Here is a 22782-nt window from a genome sequence, read left to right as displayed (position 1 = left end):
TCCCACTGTCACCAGCTCTGCCAGGAGTAGCCTGAGCTGTTGTGGGAAGGGGACCTCAAGACACTGGGGTGGAAATGAATAGTCTGTAGTGGGGCTTGGTGGTGCGGGTGAAGCAGGGAAATGGGGACAAGGAGAGGCTGGTGACTGTAACCGTATCTCAAAAAGCATTGGGGGGAAGCATTGGTATATAGTATTATACAACCTCATCCTTTTTGATGCAACATACACCCTTGATGCCTTGTAATAGAGGTGGGCAGACCCTGTCTCGGTTATGCTTCACTTAGAATTTTCTCTGCTGAACATGCAATGCTGAAGGTATCTGGCATGCTCAGAGAGTTCAAAACCAGGCTTAGCTAATCAATGCTGAACTGCTGTACTGCTGTTCCCAGGTTCAGCTCCCCCATCATGATTGGATACAGCAGGCTGCCTTTGAAGTGCCATTGCTTATTTTATGTGCAAGCACAGCATAAGGCAGTGACATAGCATAGAGGTGTCTTGTAATGAACATTAGGCTAAAGCAAAACTGAAACCTTGCTTAGCACATCTAAAAGTCCTTGGACAGAAGAGAGCTCATGCCTTGCTTACAACTTCTCTCAGAAGGAGAATTTTTTTCTGTTTAGGCACCTCTGGGCACCTATTCTATATACCTATACATTGCTTGATAGCTTTCTTTAATTTTGGTGTTGTTATAACTAACTGGTTTTCACAAAGAAGGATCCAGGGCCGCTCTGTGGAAAAGCAATACTAAGATACAGCGTAAAATTTTGGAGGAAGAAACACAGCTCAAATAGGGGAGAAAAGTGCCTGGAAAGTGATCAAGTCTCATTTGGAGTGAGAGGGGGAACCCCAGAACACTGTGGGGGTCTTCACTGCTGAGCTGTGTGTTGCAGCTGAGTATTACATCCTTGTATCAAACACTGCCTTGTTGCTTGGAACAGATACCTCTTGAGCAAGTACAGTGAGGACTTTGGTACATAAAAAAGGACAGAAAAGAGGAGCTTGGAAAATGTGGAGTTTGAATCAGAGAAGCAGCTTTCCACCATATGCATTTCTTTGTACATTCTTGTAATGGAGCTCTTCTCTCAGAAGTCTTGGTGTCCTAGAAGAATAGCACCATGAGCAGCCCAAGTTATGGAGTTTTAAACTTTTGAGTGTTTTTTTCCCCCCAATAATCTTGGAGCTGAAGATCTTAATGTTTTATACATATGAACATTTATTAAGAATATCAGAATGTTTTATATATATGAACATATTAATCAATTAGGTGAAATAAAAAAAGGGCTTTGCAGCTTTGAGCACCCGAATGGACTGTAATTGTTGTAGATGACTAGTTCCAAATGAATGCCTGGGCCAAATTGGAATGAAATTTTTGTAAGCTTGACATATTCATCTCTAACTCTTGTGAGTGACACATGTACAACAAAATGAGGAAAAAGTTTGTGAGAAAGTACATCTTTGTGAGCAGATTTGTGATTCATATATGTATTTTTGCAGCTTTTAAGGGGAGTCCACTGAAATTTTGTCAGTATGGTTTTGTTCCCTGTGTAAGGAAAGACAAACTCCCATATTTTCAAGTATTTGGCATGTTGAGTCTTTATGCTCAAGCCCAAATTAATGCAGTTAGGCCTGATTCATTCTTGTCAAGGGAGGGAGTGCAAACAAGCTTTTTGGCAGGTACTTTTTTTCTTTTTTTTCCCTCATGGATACTTATAAATGATTGCAATTATCAGCATGCTTCATACTGATTCCTACCTCCTTTTTTCAGAGCTCTACCTGAGTGATGAGGAGTTAAAGAAACTCCATGACTTTGAGGAACAGTGTGTAGAAGACTATTTTCACGAAAAGAATGAAAACCGGAGTTCCAGTGGCAGTGAGAGGATCCGTTTGACCACAGAAAGGTGTGTTTTGATGCATATTTATGTTCTTTGTATAAATTTCTGATACAAAAAGACTTTGATAAGCTAATGCTTTGAAGCTGGTTATGGCTACTGTGAACATGCATAGGCCTTGCTAATTTGATGAAAATGTATCTGTTTCTGTATCTGCATCTGTTTGAGGTGTATGTCAGATCTGCCTTGCTGACAGAATTGCATCCCCAGATGCATTCAGTGTGCACATGCTTAAAGGGGTACACAGAGGTGTTGCTCAGTTTCACTTTTGCAGATCAGGTAGCACTAGAAAAGCAAGCCAGAGAACAGCACGCAATATGTAATTTTATTTAAAATTTGCTAGTGTAGGTACACTGTGAAAGTATTGCTCGTGATTGAGTATAATTGCTGTTTACAGAAGCAACCAGAAAACCATAGTAGAATTATTTGCCATGTAGTGCCTTGGTTTACACTATGTCAATACACAAATACTAACAGGGTTTCAAAACGATCAGTATTGGCCTAATTTAGTTTTCTATTGAAATCAATGGCAAATCTGCCATTAAGTTTAATGGGAAGAGTTATAAAAACTGAACACTATAAAAAGTCTTACTGAATGCCAACACTGATCTCATCTAACGAATTTGTTTTGCCTAGAGAAAGCATCTTTTCCTGTTCATAATCTTATTTTCTGCATGTTAAAACTAAACACAGAAGAAAAATAAACCTCCCCTCTAAAAGAAATTAAATAAGTAGCTTTGTTCAGAAACTGCAGAATTGATTACTTCAATAAGGTTTCACTTACTGGATAAATATAGATCTGGAAAGGAATTTTTTTCTGAGTACAACTGAAACACACTTCACAGCATTGCATAACATCAATGCACGACATTAATTTAGATGAATAAAATGTTCTGGAACATTGGTCTTTGATTTTATTCAGCAATGCCTTAATACTAGATATTTTAGTTACTCTGTGACGAAGGAAAGAAATTACTACTGCATATTGCCTGCAGGTAGTTTATCATTGTCTTAGTGATAAAGCGCCAGAGAGTATCTTCAGGAAATATGAAGATAATGATTTGGTTAAAATGATGTAATTCCAGGCCAAGAAGTTCCTGCACTTTTCACTGGAGATTCGAAGATAACAAAAAAGGCTTTGGTTTTTTGGGTAGTTGAATTTTACCTAAAGGTAACCAATAGCATAAGATGCGTAAAATCTGCTCTGGAGGCCAAATATGTTCTTGGGAAGACGTGTTTCTCAGCAGCCTCCAGTATTTGAAGAATGCAGAATTAAAGAGTACCTGGCAGTGTGTGTGAGCTTTACCCTTCTCATGCTTGCACAAGAAATGTAAAATGCAGGATGTCCAGCCGACAAGAAGTATACTTCATTCACAGCCATAGTCAATGTAGCCTGCCATCCTTGGTTTAGTAGTTCTATGGCAATTAATGGGTATCAGTAGGAAAACAACAATTTTAAAAATAGATACTCCTTGAGCAAAACGTCTGTTTCCTTGAGAAACCCACTGGCAGTTAGGCTGGATTTTGCCAAATATGGATATTAATGGGAATGGAAGTCACTATTAAAACCCTCCCCCCCCTGTTTGAAACACTGACTTTTTGAAATGTGTTAATGGTTTCTTTCATCATCTCACAAACAGATACAAAGTATTTTAATTATGTTTTCTTTTTCTACTTAGAGTGGAAGAGATGTTTCAACAATTTAAAGAAGTGCATGAGAAGGTATTTTATATCAAGGAGTCTTTACTCTCCCTGGACAGCCAGCTAGGACATTTGCAAGACCTGTCTGCCTTGACAGTGGACATCCTGAAAGTGCTTTCAGCTGTAGACACCTTGAAGGTGGAAGAAGCCTTACTGGCAGACACAAAACATCAAACCTGTAGGAAGCTGCCCCACAGCTGGAGCAATGCATTCTATTCCAAGACCTTGAGCAGCCTTGAGTGCTTGTATGACAAGAAAGACCACTATTACAGCATGCCCCCCTCCCTCCTACAGAGCTTGGTAAGGACTCAGTCTCCATCAGAGTGCAAGCATTTGAGGTCTAAAAGTAACAAGATGGTAGAAGACAGCTCTCAAAAGGCAGAAATAGAAACAGACACACTCACTTCAGGAGTATCCTCTGAGACTAAGTCAACTCCCAGGTATGGGCAGTTTTTGCTGGTGCCCCCTGACCATCAGGGAGGGTCTTTTTCTGAGGATGTCACCTTAAATTTTTCCTTTTTGAGCACTCCTGCCAAGTACAAGGATGAAGCATTCAAAGATAACCTGCAAAGTAGCATTGTGGTTCAGCAAAACTTGCCAAGTGTCAGTCTCCTTGGAAAAGAGACAGAAGGTTATCAGTGGAGCCAGAGAGACTTTGTTATTCATTTGCCATCAGAAAAGACTAATACTGCGGAGGCTGCTCATCCTCTTGATCTCCAGCTACCTCTGGATATTGAAGAAAGTGCAGCACCCCCCTGTCATGACAGGGAAGAAATTGAAGGTGGCTATGTGAACTGGGGATTCTCTGAAGGTGATGAAAAAGGAGTTTTCATCTCAGATTCAAAGAAGAAAGCCCTGTACATACGTTCCTCCTATGACAGGGACAACAATTGCCAGAATAATCCTGCCAGGCATGTCCAGTTAAGTGATTCAAAGTCCTTCTCCTACAACTCCGACAAGCCATGTCTCAGCAGCAGTATCTCTCAGAACAGGCTGAAACGAAGCATATCCTTCTGGATCAGCCCACTCTGGAGGGATTGGAGTTTCTGCAGAAGCAACAGCTTGCCATCCCCCAAGAAAGAGAGATCAGGGAAAACCTGCAAGGCTGTAGGCGGTAATTATAAAACATTAAACCTGTACAGTATCTTCTACTGGAGAGTCCAAGTCATTACAAAAATGTTTCATTTGCACCCAGAAGGTATTAGATGCAGTGAAGGATAGTAGCAGAGAGTCCAGAGTTACTCTTTCACTTTCTTTGTGTGGGTCTGGTTGTTGGGAATATCTGAAGTATGCTTGGTATCCAAGCTGCAACACACCTATGTGTCAGCCACCCTGATTTGCCACATCTCATGGAATCTCCATGGCTGTGGCTACACAGCCAGGTGACAGAAGGATTGTGCTCACTCTGGGGAAGTCTCTTGGCCTGGGCATGCAAAAACAGAGTTTCAAGAAACAAAATATATTATACAATCCCCTAGAAATACATTAGCAGTATCAGAGATGGGTGTATGGAGAATGAAAAGGCATACATTTCTGTAGTCAGTTTAAATACCTCCCTATCCACCACCAAGTTTGCTTACCAAGAGCTAAAATACATCAGATTCCAGTTTTAATTATGAATAGTATAGGATGATAGATAACATCAGTTGTTTTATGTCTTGTGATGGTGCATATCTTTGCACTGAACTGCTCAAGTATTCAGTTTGGATGTAACAATTCTTTCTAGGATTGCTTTAGACATCTGCCAATTCTCAGTCCTATCAGATTTTCTCTCAGTAAACAGAAACGCTGTAGCTTAAAGGTGTTTTTTGACTCTTTCCTGCAGAATCTTTAGGATCCAGTGAGCTACACCACAGTGAGGCAACAAAAGCAAACCAGCAAAACAGAGACAGAAAGTCTGGGAGAGGAAAGAGGAATCAAAAACCCCTTCAGGTGCCGGTATGGGCAGATGCAAGAGAATTGTGTATCTCAAAATTGTCTTTTTCATTCCTTAAGAGCAGTTCTGCAGAGTGGTGTAGTTGAAAATGTATACATTAAAATGCTTCACACAAACTGGAGCATCTCTGGTGTGTGTCTAGCTTTGTTTCAATTTTCCTTTTCTTCTGGATATGTGGGATTTCTTCTTTGAACTTGCTGACATACAGGGACTTTGGTATACTGTGATGATACTGATTTTACACAAGCATAGATGGGTCCTTGCACTTCAGCTGTTGTGAGAACTTGTGGAGGCTTCATATGATCTAGGATAGACTTAAGGAGTGACCATACCCAGGGGGTATACAACTGTACTCAAGTAGATTAGGCCTCATAATGTTGTCTCCTGCCTGCAAGAGTCCCATAGACTTTTCTCTGAATCCATCAAGCATTTAGCACATTGCAGAAAGTATATTGATTGTGTCATATGTATGGGGCAATTTTTGCAACTGTGTCTGTGTGTTCATAAATAAAAATCTATTTCTAGAACTATAAAGAAATTTCTATGGTCTGTGATTTATCTGTTCAATGAGATGAATGCCGAAGACTGGTTTGTTTATGTAAGATGCTCAGGTCAGCAAAGGATCTTAGACTTGAACTTTGAAATCTAATATCTCTGAAGGTATTAGGTCTCAAGGTTCAAATACCTTCAGCTAGTGTGAGATCTTTCATCCGTAGTACTTACTAGACAAGAGCTACCCGTCTTCTGCAGCTTGTAACAAAAATGGGAAAATCTGTTTCTCAGTGCATTCAGTCATTGGTGTCTCAGAGATGCTCTGAAAGGCCACATCATTTGCTGTCAGAGGAACTGCAGAGATGCTAGTCAACTTGTAAATTCAGTATTGTTTTGTCTGTGTCTTGGCAGGTGATTAGAGTGGATGATTGTCCGCAGAACACTCAAGTGAACTCAGAGCCTGCAGAGATCAGTGTCTGGGATGAGCAAGAGAAACACAGCAAGAATTGGCTCACTGTGTCTAATTTCAGTCAGCTAAGTATGTCACGTGTTGCGAACAGTGAATTTCAGAACAGCTTTTAAAAAGAAGCAGTAAATAGAATTCAAAAAATCAAAGTGTTATCCACCATTTTCACCTCAGGGCATAATTTTCATAAAATTAGACTTAGTTTGCAGGCATGCATGTCCTGATTATTTGATGCAACATTGAAAAGGCAAAAGAGTCATGGGTTGGATGGAAGGCCAGTTGAATCTTTCTGGGACCACTGCATGTCTTCCATGGGAGATAGCAGAGTGCTAATCCTCAGGAACTAGTAGGAAGCAAGAAGAATGATGTCTTTGTCTCCTCTCCTGAAGTATCTTCTTAAGTGACATCTTCTAAAGTGGCATCCTGGCTAATTGCAAAAAATAAAGTCAGAATTTTTCAGGACATTTACCCTCACGGGCTGTGCATTTATCCTCACGGGCTGTGCTGTGATACTGTATTTATTGGCAGATCCTCTGTCTGCATTATTCATTTCTCATTGCTCAGAAAAACATCCTCCAAAAGGAAGAAATGAACTCTGTATTGTCTCTTTTGGAGTGAAAAGGAATGACATTCTTACTCTTCATTTAGTAATTCTCCATCTCTTTCATTCTCAGAAATTCTGGGCATTATTCATCTCATCTTTCAACTTTGCTGTGATGTGGCTCACTGGTTTCATCCTGCGAGCTGCTGGGAGAAGTACCAGGCAGTGCTGTGACTCAGTACCACATGGTCTGAGGAGGGCTGTACTCCAAAGTCTGCTGAAAAAGAGTGGAAATACTCAGTTTTAACCCTATGAAACTCTGTAATTTTTTTTAAACCATTACGCTTTTGCTGGGACAATATGGTACATAGGTGTTTATTTTATAGCACTGCATAGCTACTTAGTTTATAGTGATAGAGCTGTTAATCTACCCTCTAGAAATAACTGACGTCTTCTCTTTTGGCTAGGTTTGGAACGCCTCCATTACAAGCACCAGAAGATTAAAAATCAAGATATTGGTAGGCATACCATACCATTCTGTGACTACCTGAGGCATTCTCAAGAGGTAAGACCTAGGATTACACATCCTACTCCATAATTTTGGCTGGGATAAGTCCAGAGTAGCTCTACAGTCATCCCTGGATTTGCCAATAGGGTTTGTTTGTCATAACATACTTCTTTGAGAGATGAAAAACTTTGTTGTCTGCTGGCACAGTGTATGTGTGGAAGTAAATGAATAATTTAACAGCTGCTAAGACTCTACTAAGATTATTGAAATAGGACATTAAATTATTGAATCTTTGAGTAATTCTGAGCATTAATTTAGTCACAAATGACATGTGGATGTTTCATTGGGCAATGAAAGCACAAAACTTGGTCTTGAACTTTTGGGCAGAATGGATTAGAAGCAAATTTTGGAAAGTTAGCTACATAGCACTCACTTCATCACGAAGTTATTTCTTGCAAAGGGGTAGTTAAATACAGATAATAATTGCAAAGCATAGATTTCTTAACCATTGTCTTATAAACACCATATTTTATTACTTACAAGAATTAATCTGCAGCTCTGTAATCTAAAGGTCCTTTTCCTGTGTGAACCAACATAGGCTCCTTGAATTTGATGGAGCTAGACCAATTTATGTTTCCTGGAGACTTGAGCAGGAATCTGGATTGTGGAAACTACTATCTGTTTTAAATTTCTGTAGCTAATAGAAGAAATGGTATAGCTAATAGAAGAAAATGTACCATTCTTTAAATTTTATAGAAATTTTCAGAGAAATGAAAGGAAATTAACAAAGAATAAGTTAAGAAAAGGAAATGTGAAAGAATGCTTTCCTCCTCCTTTTCAAGAGCACCAAAGCACCCTTCCTTGCTGATTTTACTTGGAGCACTTTTGGTTATTAAAATGGAGATCTTTCAAAGGCTAGCTTATTTTTCACTGAAAATGTTATCTTTTTTTTTTTTTTTTAAAGGAATAAAAAAGATGGGGTTTTGTAGGAAAAAGTGATGAGAGAGCGAAATAGAAATAAATTTACTGATTTTGTATTCTGTAAAACCCAACTCAGACTCTAAATCAATAAATCTTTGAAATGTGAAACACAGGATCAGCCAGGCAAAATAAAAGTAAAGTCAGGAAAACTGTGTGAGGGAACCAAGTAATCTGGTGCTTCAAATCTTATATCAAGATGTATTTGGATAAAACTCAAGTGTGAGATTTTTAAAATTGTAAAAAAACCATTCCAACCATGATTAACAGCAATGTTGGAGTTAGGCTGAAACCAGTCGCTTCTGAAACACCAACTTCAAGTTATTTATTCTTCCAAGGTACAGTCTCCAGTATCCACTGCACTGTTATGCCTCTCCTTAAGTGCTCTCTGGACTATGAAAGCTTATCTTTATCACTGAGATGTAACAAAGTTGCTGCATCCAAATGTTTCACTTGGAGAATGATGTATTTTAAAGATATGTATCTCTCCGAAAGTGAAGCTTTCTTGATAGGTAGCAGGGAGCAAATCAAAGGAGTGTCTAGGAAGGTTTTGTTAATGATTTTTTCATCTTCAAAGCAAGCTACAATTTCAAAATATGAGAGAAATTTAAAAAAAAATTAGAAGTGAGTTAAGTTTCAGGTTAAATTAAAAGTTGAAATTCAGTTGATTGATCTTTGGACTTAGTTGTCCTTGAATTATTGCGTGTGTGTGTGTGTGTGTGCTTCTTTTGAGGACTGAAATCTGCCTGACTAGTATTCAGAAGAAAAATTCAATTTCTTACTACCACATTAGGAGGACCTGGCTGGCCCATTTTTTCCTAATATGGCTTGAAGTTTAAAAGATTATTTGAGTATTTCTTTAAGACCTGGAAAATATGTGATCTAAATATCCCTGGAAAGCTGCTTGGTGTGTTACCTTCTTCTGTTCCAGGAGTTTTGAGTGAATTTATTTTCAAAAAATGTAAAGACTATCCCTGCATCAGAATTTTCCAACAAAAAGAAAGTTCTCTAATACTGTGCGTGTTAAAAGACCCTTAACAAGCTTTTTGAGTGTTTTGAGATGTAGGTGGTGACCTGAATATTTAATTCAAATGTCTGTAGACAACATGGAAAACTGCTATGTGAGCAAATCAGTTCCATTTTAGTGTAGGTATGGCAGTGCTATGATTCACCTGCCTGTCAGGGTCACTATTCAACAATAAGCATATCAACAATTGTTCTCAAGACTGTACTTTCCTGAGCTGTGCACCATGTATATGATAAAGATGTGCATATTTTACCAGTAAAAGTATCTCTCTTTTTTCAGGATTCGAGTAATAGCGTATTTGGAAACTCGAAGAAGAGTAATCTGAACAAGAACTCCTCGTATGTATTATTAGTATATTAAGATACTCATCACATGTTTTCAGAAAGAGATGTCTGTACTCTCCAGTTCTGCAATACACTTAGGATGAGAAATTAATGAGAAATGGAGAGTAAAGGCAATTGAGTTTGTTTAAGTTCCTTTCAAGGAAGCCTTATTAATGGAGATAAAGGAGATCCACTTAAACAAAGTGTATCATTTTAGGTGGAATAGACACCCTTTCCAATTCTAACAATAATTGAATTTTCTAATTCAGTCACAAAGATGACAGCTGGACTTGATGATTTACAAGGTTTTTTCAACCTTAATAATTCTATGATTCTGTGGTGATTCTGTAGTTCTATGACCATAACATCTTTAATTAATCATTTTTTGCAATCTAGTCGGCACGAAAAGTTGCATTTGCTTTTGCTGTGTAATTGCATGTTCTATTTTTTAATAATTACAATGCTAGCAGCTCCTGAAAACTTCTCTCATTCACTGATTCATCTCTTTTGTGCTGAGTTACATATTTACAAAATATTTAGCTTAATTTTCTTTATGTGTTTTCAGAAGTTATTAAGCTTTGATTGCATTTAGTGAAAGTATAAAGGTTTCACAAGTGGTTTCCATTTTCTTGTGGGGTTTTAAATTTTTTTTCCCAACTTGATTAATCATTATCATGGTATTAGTATTTTTGCTACATGCAGTGCTGTCTGTATGTTCCTTTTCCCTTTCTTTCCTATTTCCACAAATTTCTTCTAGATCTCTCTTGCTTTTCTTTGCAGCACTGCATATATAATAAGTAGAAGATACTAGAAAGCTGTCACAGCCTATGTGATTTCACCATGGAGAGAGGAGAAAAAAAGTTACTCTGTTTTTTGGGGTTGTATGCATGCTGTGTGTGTGGGGGGCGGCTGGGTGTTCTGCTGTTGTTGTGGTTTGGGGTTTTTTAGGGTATTTTTTTTTTTTTTTACACCCCATCATTTATGGATGGCAGGCAAACTGCACACTTACCAGCAGGACATAGAGGCTGTTGGGTGGCCTGAATAACTCAATCTGTTGTCTTCGGTGGGGTATCTCTGGTCTACGAGGCGAATCACATCTTTGTTCTGCAACAAAGACTGCTTTAATATTAATGCTGATGCAGTAGTCTTTTTGTAAGCAGACCTGTTAATCCAAAGAACCACCAATTTAAGAAGTATGTCTTTGTACAAGTAATGGTAATGACATAAGTAGCTGTTAATACATCTCGGCATTGACTAAAAAAATGAACAGTTATGCAAGCCATTGAAAGGTCTGTAACTGATACTGTTACTCCAGTGTAAAAGATGTGAACAGCAGTGCAGACTCAAGAGCAGCTCAACATAAAGCAGAGAAAGAAACATGTAGAAAAATGTGTCAGTTCTTCAGTTCCTGAAGATTGTTTGGTGATGGTTGTGTTGAACGAAGTTGCACTGAGGGTTATTTTGCTTTATGATTGCTGAGTCACATCTATTTACATGTGATCCACTGTTAACTTAATGACAGAAATGTTGGATTAAAATATCAAATATTTGCTTTTAAACAGATTGAGAACTCCAGAGGAAACTGACAGTAAGTTTTGCATTGCTTGTCACTCATTTTAATTCCCATCTGCAATTCTCACGCTGACAATTCTGAAGCACAAAATCCAAATAGAAGTTAATTTACTATAGTTGAGGATTATAGCGCAGATATTGTTTCATGTGTCAGTAACTAATCTATACTTCAAAGTGAAAGATTTCTTTCATGAGACACATGTTTTTCTTATAACAACTGCATAATCTTAAAAGAAAATAATTTATTTTACTCTAGTCTGCCCAGTAATGTTGTCCTTTCAGCAGGAAGAAACTCTTTAAGATGCTGCTGCTTTGATCCCTTACAGTCTAAGTGATTTCCTGTGTTAAACCAGGGTGTATGTCTGAAGATAGATGATAAGATTTTTAATGTATGCTTGATTTTTCAAGTTGCAATTTTGTGTAATATCTCTCTTTTTGTTGTTTACCTGGAATTCTGAAATCTGTGAAGGACTGAATTTATTATGAAATGTCCAATGAAGAAATTCAAGGTTTTAGTGAGGAATAACTTTGTTCCTCAAAAGCAGAGTGTTAGTAAACATCACAGATATTTGTTGTGTTTTAGTCTGTCTCCCAGTTTTCCTGGCATGATTCTTAGCTGTAAGAGGCTGAGCAGCTGGCCATCTATTCTTTTTGAGATTAGCTGTGGTGCAGAAATAAGTTGCTCCTAGTTTTATCTCCATTTTAAGTGCTGCTCTTTGCAGGTCCATCTGTGCACAAAGCACTGCAGTGCTGAAGCATTCTGCTGCAAGCAGTGAGTTGTAGGGCTGGTCTCTAGAGGACACCATTGTTTTGATTAAAATCCAGTTTTCTCATTCTCAAAAGGCCCCTTTTCATGTTTTGCTTTTTGCAAGATACAAAATGCTGCAAAAGTAGATGAGTCGAGCAAGAAAGAAAGCACCGAGGACTTTGAATCACTAAGGGGAGTGAAAATGCTGACTCTTCCCCAATATCCATAGATGTTTTCATTTAGGATCTCTTTCACTAGATGAGGGAGTAAAAGCAAATAGAATACACCAAGAAGAAAAGTGTAAAGTTCAAAAATTTTGATAAACATTGTTCTGATTATCTCATATTTTGAAAATTAAGAGTAGTACAGTGTACATATATGTGTATATATATATATACTGAAATCTGGTATTTTGAAGGATGGTTTTCCAGGTGAACAAAATTATTTCATCTAGTTAATGAAAATGTGTTCATTATTCTTGGTTGTATTAAAAAGGCTTTTTATAAAGCAAAGATTTTTGGACCAAATTTGATTTGTCTGAGCCTGTTAAATATGTAACCACAGAAGATGTTTGTCAGCTTATATTTTAACAGCAGTTTGGATGTTGTGGGTTAATGGGACAGTATTATTATAACTTCGGTGCAATAGTACAGTTCATGGAATGCTTAATAGCTGAGGATGGAGTTGGAAAACTCATGTCTTTGGGAGGCCATGAAGCATGGTGGATAGCAAAGTGCTTTTGATATCCCAGGGGGTCTAACTGGCTTAACATGTCCTTGAGGTTAATATCTCATTTTTCCTACCATTTCCTTGAATAAATAAGTCATCTGGCTATATTACACTGATAACTGAAATTTGCCAATATACAGTACATCATAATGTAGTTAAAGCCCATTAGTAATTCCCCTCTTTAGAATACCGAGCCAGCAATTCTGATTAATCTGTTTTGTGACAAACTCTGGGATGGAAGGAACTAAAAAATCATACATTTGTGTCTCTTATAATAATTAATACAACAATCCTTTAAACATTATTTCAGAAATCTTCTCCTGCTTGAAAACATCTCAAGATTTGCATCTTCACTACTCAGGTAAGCAGAAGGCACCAGAAAGACAGCTGAGAAATTTAAGAAATTAAAAAGAACATTAGTTCTCCGGTTGTCATCGACTGTGATTTTCATTTTGAGGACGTGCACAATTGCCCACTTCTAAGAAGGTTCTGTGTTAATTCATGTCTGACACTTAAATGAGAGAATTATTGAATTTTTTCTTGTTGATAATTGCTTTGTTCTGGGTATTTATGGCAAATCCAGAGCAGGATGTAGATAATCACTCTCAAAATACCAGTGGAAATCATGAATACAGGTCGGATTCCTGAGGGGGCAGAGGCAGCACTCATTTTTCATAGCTGTCAGTCCCCTCACACCACCCAAATCCTCCTTTGTACTGTCTGGAATTCTTTTCTTCAGTTAATTGGTCCTGTACTACTTAATCTGTGTTTGTATATCTATGAACTCCTGGAAATCTGTCAGGGAATAAATGCTTTGAATGCTAATTGCCTGCAGCCCTGCCTTTCCCTGAGTTTAGCGCGCACAGGTTTTCCCAGAATGCCTGGATGTCAGTTTTTCCAGGAGGAGAACAGAGCAGGGATTGCCAGTAGATGTCACCATTGCCCACAGGACTGGGCGTCCGTTACACGCAGGGCTGGAATAAATCAGCAGTATTAGCAGCCTCCTTAAATTCAAGATCTACACAGTTTTCACTGGGAGTTGCACCTCCTGGCTTGCAATCAACTGTACAGAAGAAATTTCTCTGGCATGGTGGCACTGTTGCAGTGATTGATTTGTTACTTGTCTGGGATGCTATTTGAGATGAGGTTGGACTTTTAGCACAGATGGAAGTGGTTTCTCTTATGAGTTAACAAATGTCTTCAGAGGTTTTCAGTGTAGGCTTTCTTTCCTCAGGAAGATTAGGACAGAATTTAGCCAACTAGGCCCACAAATTCAGCACTAGAATTCTGTACCATATATTGCTTTTGTGTTATTCTTGCCATTATTTTGAGCAAGCAAATATAATTCTGCCTCTCTGCACACCCAAAAGAACCAGATCCTTCGTCCCAAGTTTGGCAGCTGCTGCAAGTCCATGTCGCATGGCTTTTCAAAGTCCTAGAGCAACTGCTGGCAGGGTCTGATAGATGGCATAGATTTTAGCAGCTCCTCTGTTCACATCCTTCTTTCTGCTACGCACTGATTTCATGATCAGAGTGTGCTCTTAGTGCAGTACCAAAGGAAGATCTTGTTTTTTCAGTCCGTGCTCCGAAACCATTCAGACACAGTAACCAATTCCTGTTGAATTTGGTACATATAAACAAACCTTGAACTGGAGTATGAAGTGCAGATCTTCTCAAATGAGGACCCCAATTCATGGGGTGGATGTCTCATGTGTGCTCTTTAGTCTGCCCTTCTGGACTCAGTAATCTCTAATTAAATTTTGCCCAAAGAAATAATCTTAAAATAAGGATAGATTATGCCCAAGCTCCATAAATTCCATAAGCTCCAGAGTTTGTCACCATGGCTTTTTGGTCACTCTGCAGAGAAACACAGCTCTGCTGTGGCTCACTCTAGGCTTTGGATGATGGTTTTGCTTGCCTTCAACCATTCAATAGGGATATTAGACATCAGAATCGTAGCATCCAAGTTGCCTCCTAGTTTCAGTCTTACTCTCTTTGTGCCTTACTTTACACTCTCTCCCCCTTCCTGACAACTTAGTCATTGTGAGAACAAATCCATAAATATTTGCTTGACTCTCTGAAGTTTTGAAGGTGTTTGCCTGAGAAACAAGCTGCCAGTTAGGGAGGTATAATAATGTTACTGATATTTTTTGGTAAAGAGCCTGAATGAAGAAACACTAGTCTTTGCAGGGGAAGTTTGGATTTTCCTATCATACCTTGCTAAATCTCCAGGTGCTTCTATGCCTGACAAGACAGACAATGAAGGTAGTTGGGGTGAAGGCATCTCATCAGCACAGTGTGAGTGTTGCTGCACTGGAGCTGGCAGGAGCAGGATGCAGCAGCAGCCCTTTGTGAAAGGAGGAGGATGAGGAGATAGCAGAAGTCATTCTAGGCAGGGTGCAATGGGCTTTCTCAGAGAGCCTGTTCCTTTGGAAGGAGGGAATTCTTGAATAGAGAAAGGAGCAGCAGCTGACGTTTGTGAGATTTGATGGGTCAGTACCCTGGTTCTGGCCAGGAGGGGGCATGGCTAGGACCTGGAGGTTATTCTACACTTGTTGCAGGTTTCCGTGTAGTAAGTATTCACACGTGAATTGTTCGCCTCTCTTGTGCCCTCTGTTATTAATATTGCTGCTGTTACTTTCATTTTCCTATTTCATTGCTGTTTCCAGTAAATTGATCTTATCTAAACCCACAGTTTTTAACTTTTGTGTTTCCAATCCTTTTCATCCTACTACTGGGAGGAGGGGGAGGGTGAGGGGGGAAGTGAATGAGCAGTGCATGGTCTGGTATGTTTCAGTGGGAACACTAAACTGATGAACACCATTCCTAAACCACAGCAACCTTATTTGGTGTTCCATGTGAAACATGAAGAGCTGAGATAACAACAGATAGGGTAAGAGTGGGTTGGAAACAAATTTGATCTAAGTATTTGTTGTATTAGGTATGTCACAGTGTTGTAACCTAACCCTGTACATTTCAGTATATGCACCATGTGCCCATTGAGGTGCTCGTTTTCAGAGCAGGGAGAGGGATCAGGATTGCTTTGTTGCTGAACTGTGTGATATCAGCTTACGATACTATAACCTCAAGGGCAAAGAGAGTAACTTGTGATGTGTATTCAGTGTTGGTCTCCTACCTGTCCCTCAGGCACTACCTTTGGGAAACCATTAACCATGTCCTTGGCTGTAGCAGGCACAGCATTTCCAGCTGGTCGAGGGACACAACTGTCCCACTCTGCTCTGCACTGTGGAGTCTCATGTTGAGTACTGTGTGCACTTTTGGGCACCACAATATAAAACAGACATTAAGCTGTTAGAGATCATGCAAAAGAGGGCCATGAGGATGGTGGAGGGTCTGGAGTGGAAGCCTTGTCAGGAGCTGCTGAGGTCTCTTGATCTGTTCAGCCTGGAGAAGAGGAGGCTGAGGGGAAACCTCGTTGCAGTCTTCAACATCTTCACAAAGGGAAGCAGAGGGGCAGGCAATGGTCTCTTCACTCTTGTGACTGGTGACAGGATTTGAGGAAATGGCATGGAGCTGAGTCAGAGGTTAGTTAGTCAGGTTTAGGTTGGATATCAGGAAATGGTTTTTCACCTGAGGAGTGTTTGGGTGCTGGAACAGGCTCCCCAGGGAAGTGGTCATAGCACCAAGCCTGTCAGAGTTCATGAAGCATTTGGACAACACTCTTAGGCACACAGTATGACTCTGAGGCACAGGGCTAGGAGTCAGACTTGATCCTGATGGGTCTGCTTCCTGTTGGGTCCCTCAGCATATTCTGTGATTCTGTGTTTCTATAACAATTGTACCCAGCCTGTTAGCAGAACAGGGAAAGATTATTTTTCCCAGCTTTTCACCCCCTTTTTCTCCTTGAGGTCTGTTACAACAGTGCTTGAGAATTTTGAATTCCCTTTGAATATTAAGGAAAGCATGATCTTGTTGCTAAGTCTGCCAGGTCTCTTCGTACAGTTTTGCACCCTGATTAGAAAAAGGGATTCTTAGGAGGGTCTTTCAGAGATCTACCCTGAGGGTGGATAGTCATGATTGGCCTGTAATGTGGGAGAAAATGGGCCAGCTTCTGAAGGATTATTCTGCTCCAATGGCTTGGAAGTTTTCCCCTGAACAACTACAGGACCCTGATGAAGTGGCAGAATATTTGAAAGAAAAATGCTGTGGCAGCTCCAGAGAGACGAAAAGTTCTGCAGTGTGCAGGGCCCTGGCTATTGTTTATCAGACACTGCTCACAATACTAGAAAGCACCCTCAGGGGGAAGAGCAGGAAAGCAGAACAATAGGCACTGGGGCCACTCAAACTGCAGGTGAACCAGAGGAACTACCCATGCTGGTAGCAGTTGCTCCTATACAGAAGAAGAAATTCAAGCCAAACCAGTTTGCATACTGAGGGATGAAGAGGAAGCAGGGCCCTCAGAACAGGAAGCAGGACCAGAGAAAATCAATCCCTAGGTGAGCTGCAAGGTATGCAAACAATTTTCACCCACTAGTCAGGAGAGCCCCTGGTGACCTGGCTGCTCTGATGCTGGGATGTTGTGGCCCACGATATGGAACTAGATGGAAGTGAAACCAAACAATCCTATTGGGATCCCTATCCCAGGGTGTGGGCATTGACAAGGGGATTGGGAAGAGGACAGAAACTCTCAGAGGTGACGCCTGTCAAGTGTGAGGGAAAGGTGACTACCCAACGCTGGCAATATGAAGATCACCTTTTTTTCCTCCCTACTGACCTGCACTTCAGCTATGGAAAGGTCTCTCTGCAGGGCCTCCCTGCCTCTGAGGGAGTCAGCAGCTCCTCCCAGTTTTGTATCATCTGTGAACTTGCTTAGTATCGCATTGAGCAAGTTAAAGAGAAAATTTTCCGTGCTCTACTAGTATGGACCAGAGTCTCTGCTATTGGGAGCAAGCAGCCCCCTGCTCAAGGGAGGGTACACACCGCGAGGTAATCTGTGGTTTTTGCTGTGTGACCATGGAGAGGACATGAGGAAGTGGGATGGAAACCCCACCTCTGACCTGGCAGCATGGGTATGTGAGTTGAGAGGAAGAACAACCACCAAACACCACTCCAGTTGCCAGTGGGCAAGCCCTCAGACAGAATAGAAGGGCTGATATTACTTCCAGTCCTCTTGAAGGGACATATTCCAATCCTCCAGCTCATATTTACAAGTGAACCATGACTACTATGACCAGAGTTAGAGGGGTCCTTCCTCCAGCCAAATGGGGGAAGGGGACAATCAGATCTATTGGATTGTGTGAATCTCATGGCCTGACACATCAGACATACAACCGTACTGTGCTTTAGTTGACCCTAGAGCACAGTGTACCCTGATGCCATCAAGATATGTAGGGGCACAACCCATCTCTATTTCTGGGGTGACAGGGGGGTCCCAACAGCTGACTACTGGAAGGTGAAGAACCCTGACTGGGAATGAACAGTAAAAACACCCCATCGTGACTGGCACAGAGGCCTCATGAATCCTTGGAGCAGATTACCTCAGGAAAGGGTATTTCAAAGACCCAAAAGGGCTTTGTTGTGCTTTTGGGAGAGCTGTAGAGACAGAGGAAATCAGACAGCTGAACACCTTGCCTGGTCTCTCAGAGGACCTTCTGCTGTGGGATGGCTGAGGGCTGAAGAAGAACAGGTACTGATGGCTACCACAACAATGCAGTGTTGGCAATATCACACCAACCAGGACCCCCATCCATGAGTGATTCCTGAACTGGAGAGCCAGGGAGTGGCCAGCAAGACTGGCTCACTCTTTAACATATATGGCCAGTGTGTAAGTCCACTGGAGAATGGAGAATGACAGTGGACTACCATGGCCTGAATGAAGTCACACCACCACTGAGCACTGCTGTGCCAGACATGCTGGAACTTCAGTATGAACTGGAGCCCAAGGCAATCAAGTGGTAGCACCATCAATATTGCAAATGGGTTTTTCTCAATTCCTTTAGAAGCAGAGGGCAGGCCACAGTTTGCTTTCACCTGGAGGGATGTCCAGTACACCCAGAACCAGCTGCCCAAGAAGTGGAAATACAGCCACAGTATTTGCCTGATGCAAATACATCAGTATTTGGTCTGATCCAGACTGCACTGGAAAAGGGTGAGGCTCCAGAACATTTGCAATACATGGATGACATCAACTTGTGAGACAACGCAGCAGAGGAAGCTTTTGAGAAAGGGGAGAAGATAATCCAAATCCTCCTGAAGGCCAGTCCTGCTGTAAAACACAATAAGGTTTAGAGACCTGCCTAGGAAATTCTGTTCTTAGAAGTAAAATGGCAGGATGGACATCGACAGATTCTGATGGACATGTTCAGCAAAATAGCAGCTATGTCCCCACCAACCAGCAAAAGGGAAACACAGGCTGCCCTATGCACTGTGGGCTTTTGGAGAATGCATATTCCAGATTACACTCAGATTGTGAGTTCTCTCTTGTGATCCAGAAGAACAATGATTTTAAGTGGGATCCTGAACAACAAGCTTTTGAACAAATTAAACAGGAGATTGTTCGTGCAGTAGCCCCTGGGCCAGTTAGGACAGGACAAGATCTGAAAACTATGCTCTACACTGCAGATGGGAAGAATGATCTTTCCTGGAGTCTCTGACAAAATGTACCCAGGGAGACTTGAGGATGATCTCTGGGGTTCTGGAGTCGGGAATAAAAAGGACTCTACGCCTGCTACACCCCATCTAAAGATGAGATCCTGGCAGCTTATGAAGGAGTTCAAGCTGCTTTAGAAGGGATTGGCACTGATGCACAGCTCCTCCTGGCACCCTGAATACCAGTGCTTGATGGATGTGTGAAGGGAAAGTCCCTGCCACACATCATGCCACACATGGATTAAGTGGATCACCCTGATCACACAGCAAGCTTCAACAGGAAATCCCAATCACCGAGGGATCTTGGAAGTCATCACGAACTGGTTCAAAGGTGAAAATTTTGGAATATCATTGGAAAAAGAGGAGGGAAAGGTGACTGGTGCTGAGGAGGTCCCACCATATAATCAGCTATCAGAAAATGCAAAGCAATATGGTCTTTTCACTGATGCTTCCTGCTGTACTGCAGAGAAACGTCAAAAAGGGTAAGCTGCTGTATAGAGTCTTATGTGACAAGTTGCAGAAGCTATTGAGGGACAAGATGGATGAAGTCAGGTTGCAGAGCTGAAAGTCATCCAGCTGGCTTTAGATATCACCAAACAAGAGAAATGGCCAGTGCTCTACCTCTACAATGACTTGTGAATGGTAGGAAATGCTCTGTAGGGGTGGCTTGACCAATGGAAAAAGATAAATATGCAGAGGTAAACCCACCTGGGCTGCTGAACTGTGGAAAGACATTGCTGACTATGTAGAGAAGTTTGCTGTAAAAGTACATCATGTAGATGCACACGTACCCAAGAGGCTACTGAAGAGCATCATAACAATGGACAGGTGGATTGGGCTGCCAAGATAAAAGTGTCTCAAGTGGACCTGGTCTAGCAACACAAAGGTGAATTATTTCTGGTTGGTGGGCCCATAACACCTCAGGTCATCAGGGAAGAGATGCAACAATACAGATGGGCTCTCAATAACTGTGAAATGTGCTGAAATCAAAAGAGGGTAAAGCCTCTATGATATGTGGGACAATGGTCAAAATATAAATGTGGGAAGACCTGGCAGATTGATTACATTGCAAACCTGCCAAGGCAAGCTCTATATATGTACAAGGAAGAAATGGATGGCTGGAGATGCACCCTGTGGCTCACACCACTGCCTGGAACACCATCTTGGGCCTTGAAAAGCAAGTCCTGTGGTGACATGGCACCCCGGAAAGAGGTCAGTTGGACAACGGGACTCATTTCAAAAATAGCCTCAGAGACCCGTGGGCCAGAGAGCACAGTATTGAGTGGGTATCATATTCCCTGCCATGCACCAGCCTCTGGGAAAACTGAATGATAAAATGGACTGTTAAAAGCACGTTGGTGGGACCTTCAAACATTGGAATTTACAATTAGCAAAAACCACCTGGTTAATTAACACCTGAGGCTCTCCCAGTCAAGCTGGTCCTGCCCAATCAAAACTCCCATGTACTGTAGAAGGGGAGAAAGCTCCCATGGTGGAAATGAGGAATATGTTTGGGAAGTCAGTTTGGATTAGTCCTGCCTCAAGCAAAGGCAAACCCACCCATGTGATTGTTTTTGCTCAAGCATTTGAGCACTCTTGGTGATGCAGATGGATGGGGAAACACGATGTGTACCTCAAGGGGATTTGATTTTTGAGTGGGAATAGTCTGTAATGTCAGACTGTGTATGTAATGTTGGTTGCTGAATGACCCTGCCACTGTGTGCCATAACTACCATGGCCAGTGAGCATGGACTGCTCCAGATACACCAGTCACGAGCTCATGATGCACCTTGCAACCACCTGACAGCACAGCAGCCCTCTTGCCCTGGAAGACATCTAGGACAGATAGAACTCACAGGCATGGACCCAATGAACTTGACAGACATCTGGGAGGGATGACCATTGATTATGGAAATGATACCAGTACATATCTATCTACCTATCTGTCTGTATATAATTAGAAGGTGAATGACCTGGACATGAAGGACATGGTATGGAAGAAGGGGTGGATCTGACTTGTTTTTGGCAAGTGCCTGGAGTTCTGTGCAATCCTACTATTTGTCTCAGGTAGGGAAAAAGTGTAGTTGATACAGATTAGCTAATTTATATTGAATTAGCTTGACAAAAATTTGGGCAATTTTAGTTGTCCCTAATGCTTTCTGACTTCTAGCTAACCATCATCATGCATGTGACAACAGAACTCAAGTCTTTTCAACAATGCCAGTCTGCCACAACTCTTTCGTTCTCCACTGATTAAAATTGTTTAATTATTTGTTCCCCAAAAGTGTGGAAGGCTTCCTTCTCCAGTTTGCTTTTGCAGAGCATTGAATCAACCAAATGTAATTTGCTAGGTTGAAAAAATGGAGTGCAAACCTGATTCCATGGCTTCTGGGTATCAAGAAGTGCCTTACTAAAGCAGCTCACATCCCACATTGCCTTCAGGTTGTTTTGGGGTTTGGTTTTGGTTGGCTGGTTGGTTAGTCGGTTTTTAAAAATCTGTTTCTTTGTCGCCAGTTAGTTCTCACTCATCTCCACTGAAAACTCTCTCTTCTGGAATGCACATCTTCACAGTTTTGCAGATGTTTGCATCTAACCTGCCCCTAAATGGACAAGTAGTACAGCTGAGGCCCGAGGCAGTCATTGTGTTCGGGTTCTTGAAGGATGTTTGGTTTCTCAGAGGAGGAAAAGTGAAGAATTTATCTCCATTTCTCAGGCTGTGTTAACTTCTGAAATGTCTAAAGGAGACCTGGACTGTCAGCTGTCACTATAAATTACCCCGAAGTTAATCCTGTAGAAGAGACCAAAGCCTGCTGAAGCCTGTAGAAGAGTAATGATTGAATTTGGAATCTGGGTTATTATTCCAGATGCAAACCTTTAATGCTGACTGAGTTTCTGGTATCTTTCTGTCCTGTTCCTGGCTAGGACAGGTTTAATTATTTGCAGAAGCCAGCAGGGGCCCTGGCTAGGACCCAGAGGTTGTTGTCTACCACCTCCGGTCATTGCCAAAGCTGAGGGGAAGGGAGTCTCTTCTGGGGAGGAGGGGTCCCTTCTGAGTCTGTGGTCTTTTCTATTGTCAGGGGTCATTTTTTGTACTCTCTGTGGTCAGTATTGTTACTCTTCATTTCCTTGCTGTTTCCAGTAAACTCTACTTATCTCAACCCATGATCTTTACCTTTTGTGCCTCCAGTTCTCCTTTGCAGCCCCAACAGGGGGAAGGACAGGGGGAGGAGGAGTGAGAGAATGGAGCATGGTTTGACATGTTC

At 41.1% G+C, this 22782-nt stretch overlaps 1 protein-coding gene across 1 annotated transcript in view; it reads left to right on the top strand.

Annotated features, from left to right (window-relative positions):
- The window catches only part of TRPM6 (transient receptor potential cation channel subfamily M member 6), a gene marked incomplete at its 3' end in the record, with an annotated part of 102597 nt that overhangs the window by 68542 nt on the left and 11273 nt on the right, over nucleotides 1-22782 (top strand). The window contains exons 25-32 of the mRNA XM_082302208.1: nucleotides 1766-1898; nucleotides 3569-4704; nucleotides 5416-5528; nucleotides 6430-6556; nucleotides 7493-7590; nucleotides 9818-9876; nucleotides 11424-11449; nucleotides 13221-13271. Coding sequence (XP_082158334.1) covers nucleotides 1766-1898; nucleotides 3569-4704; nucleotides 5416-5528; nucleotides 6430-6556; nucleotides 7493-7590; nucleotides 9818-9876; nucleotides 11424-11449; nucleotides 13221-13271 — 1743 coding nt within the window. The remainder of the gene's footprint in view (nucleotides 1-1765; nucleotides 1899-3568; nucleotides 4705-5415; nucleotides 5529-6429; nucleotides 6557-7492; nucleotides 7591-9817; nucleotides 9877-11423; nucleotides 11450-13220; nucleotides 13272-22782) is intronic.

This window comes from Coloeus monedula (assembly GCF_965178545.1).
Source record: "Coloeus monedula genome assembly, chromosome: Z".
Taxonomy (NCBI): Eukaryota; Metazoa; Chordata; class Aves; order Passeriformes; family Corvidae; genus Coloeus; species Coloeus monedula.
This window is presented reverse-complemented; position numbering and strand designations above follow the sequence as displayed.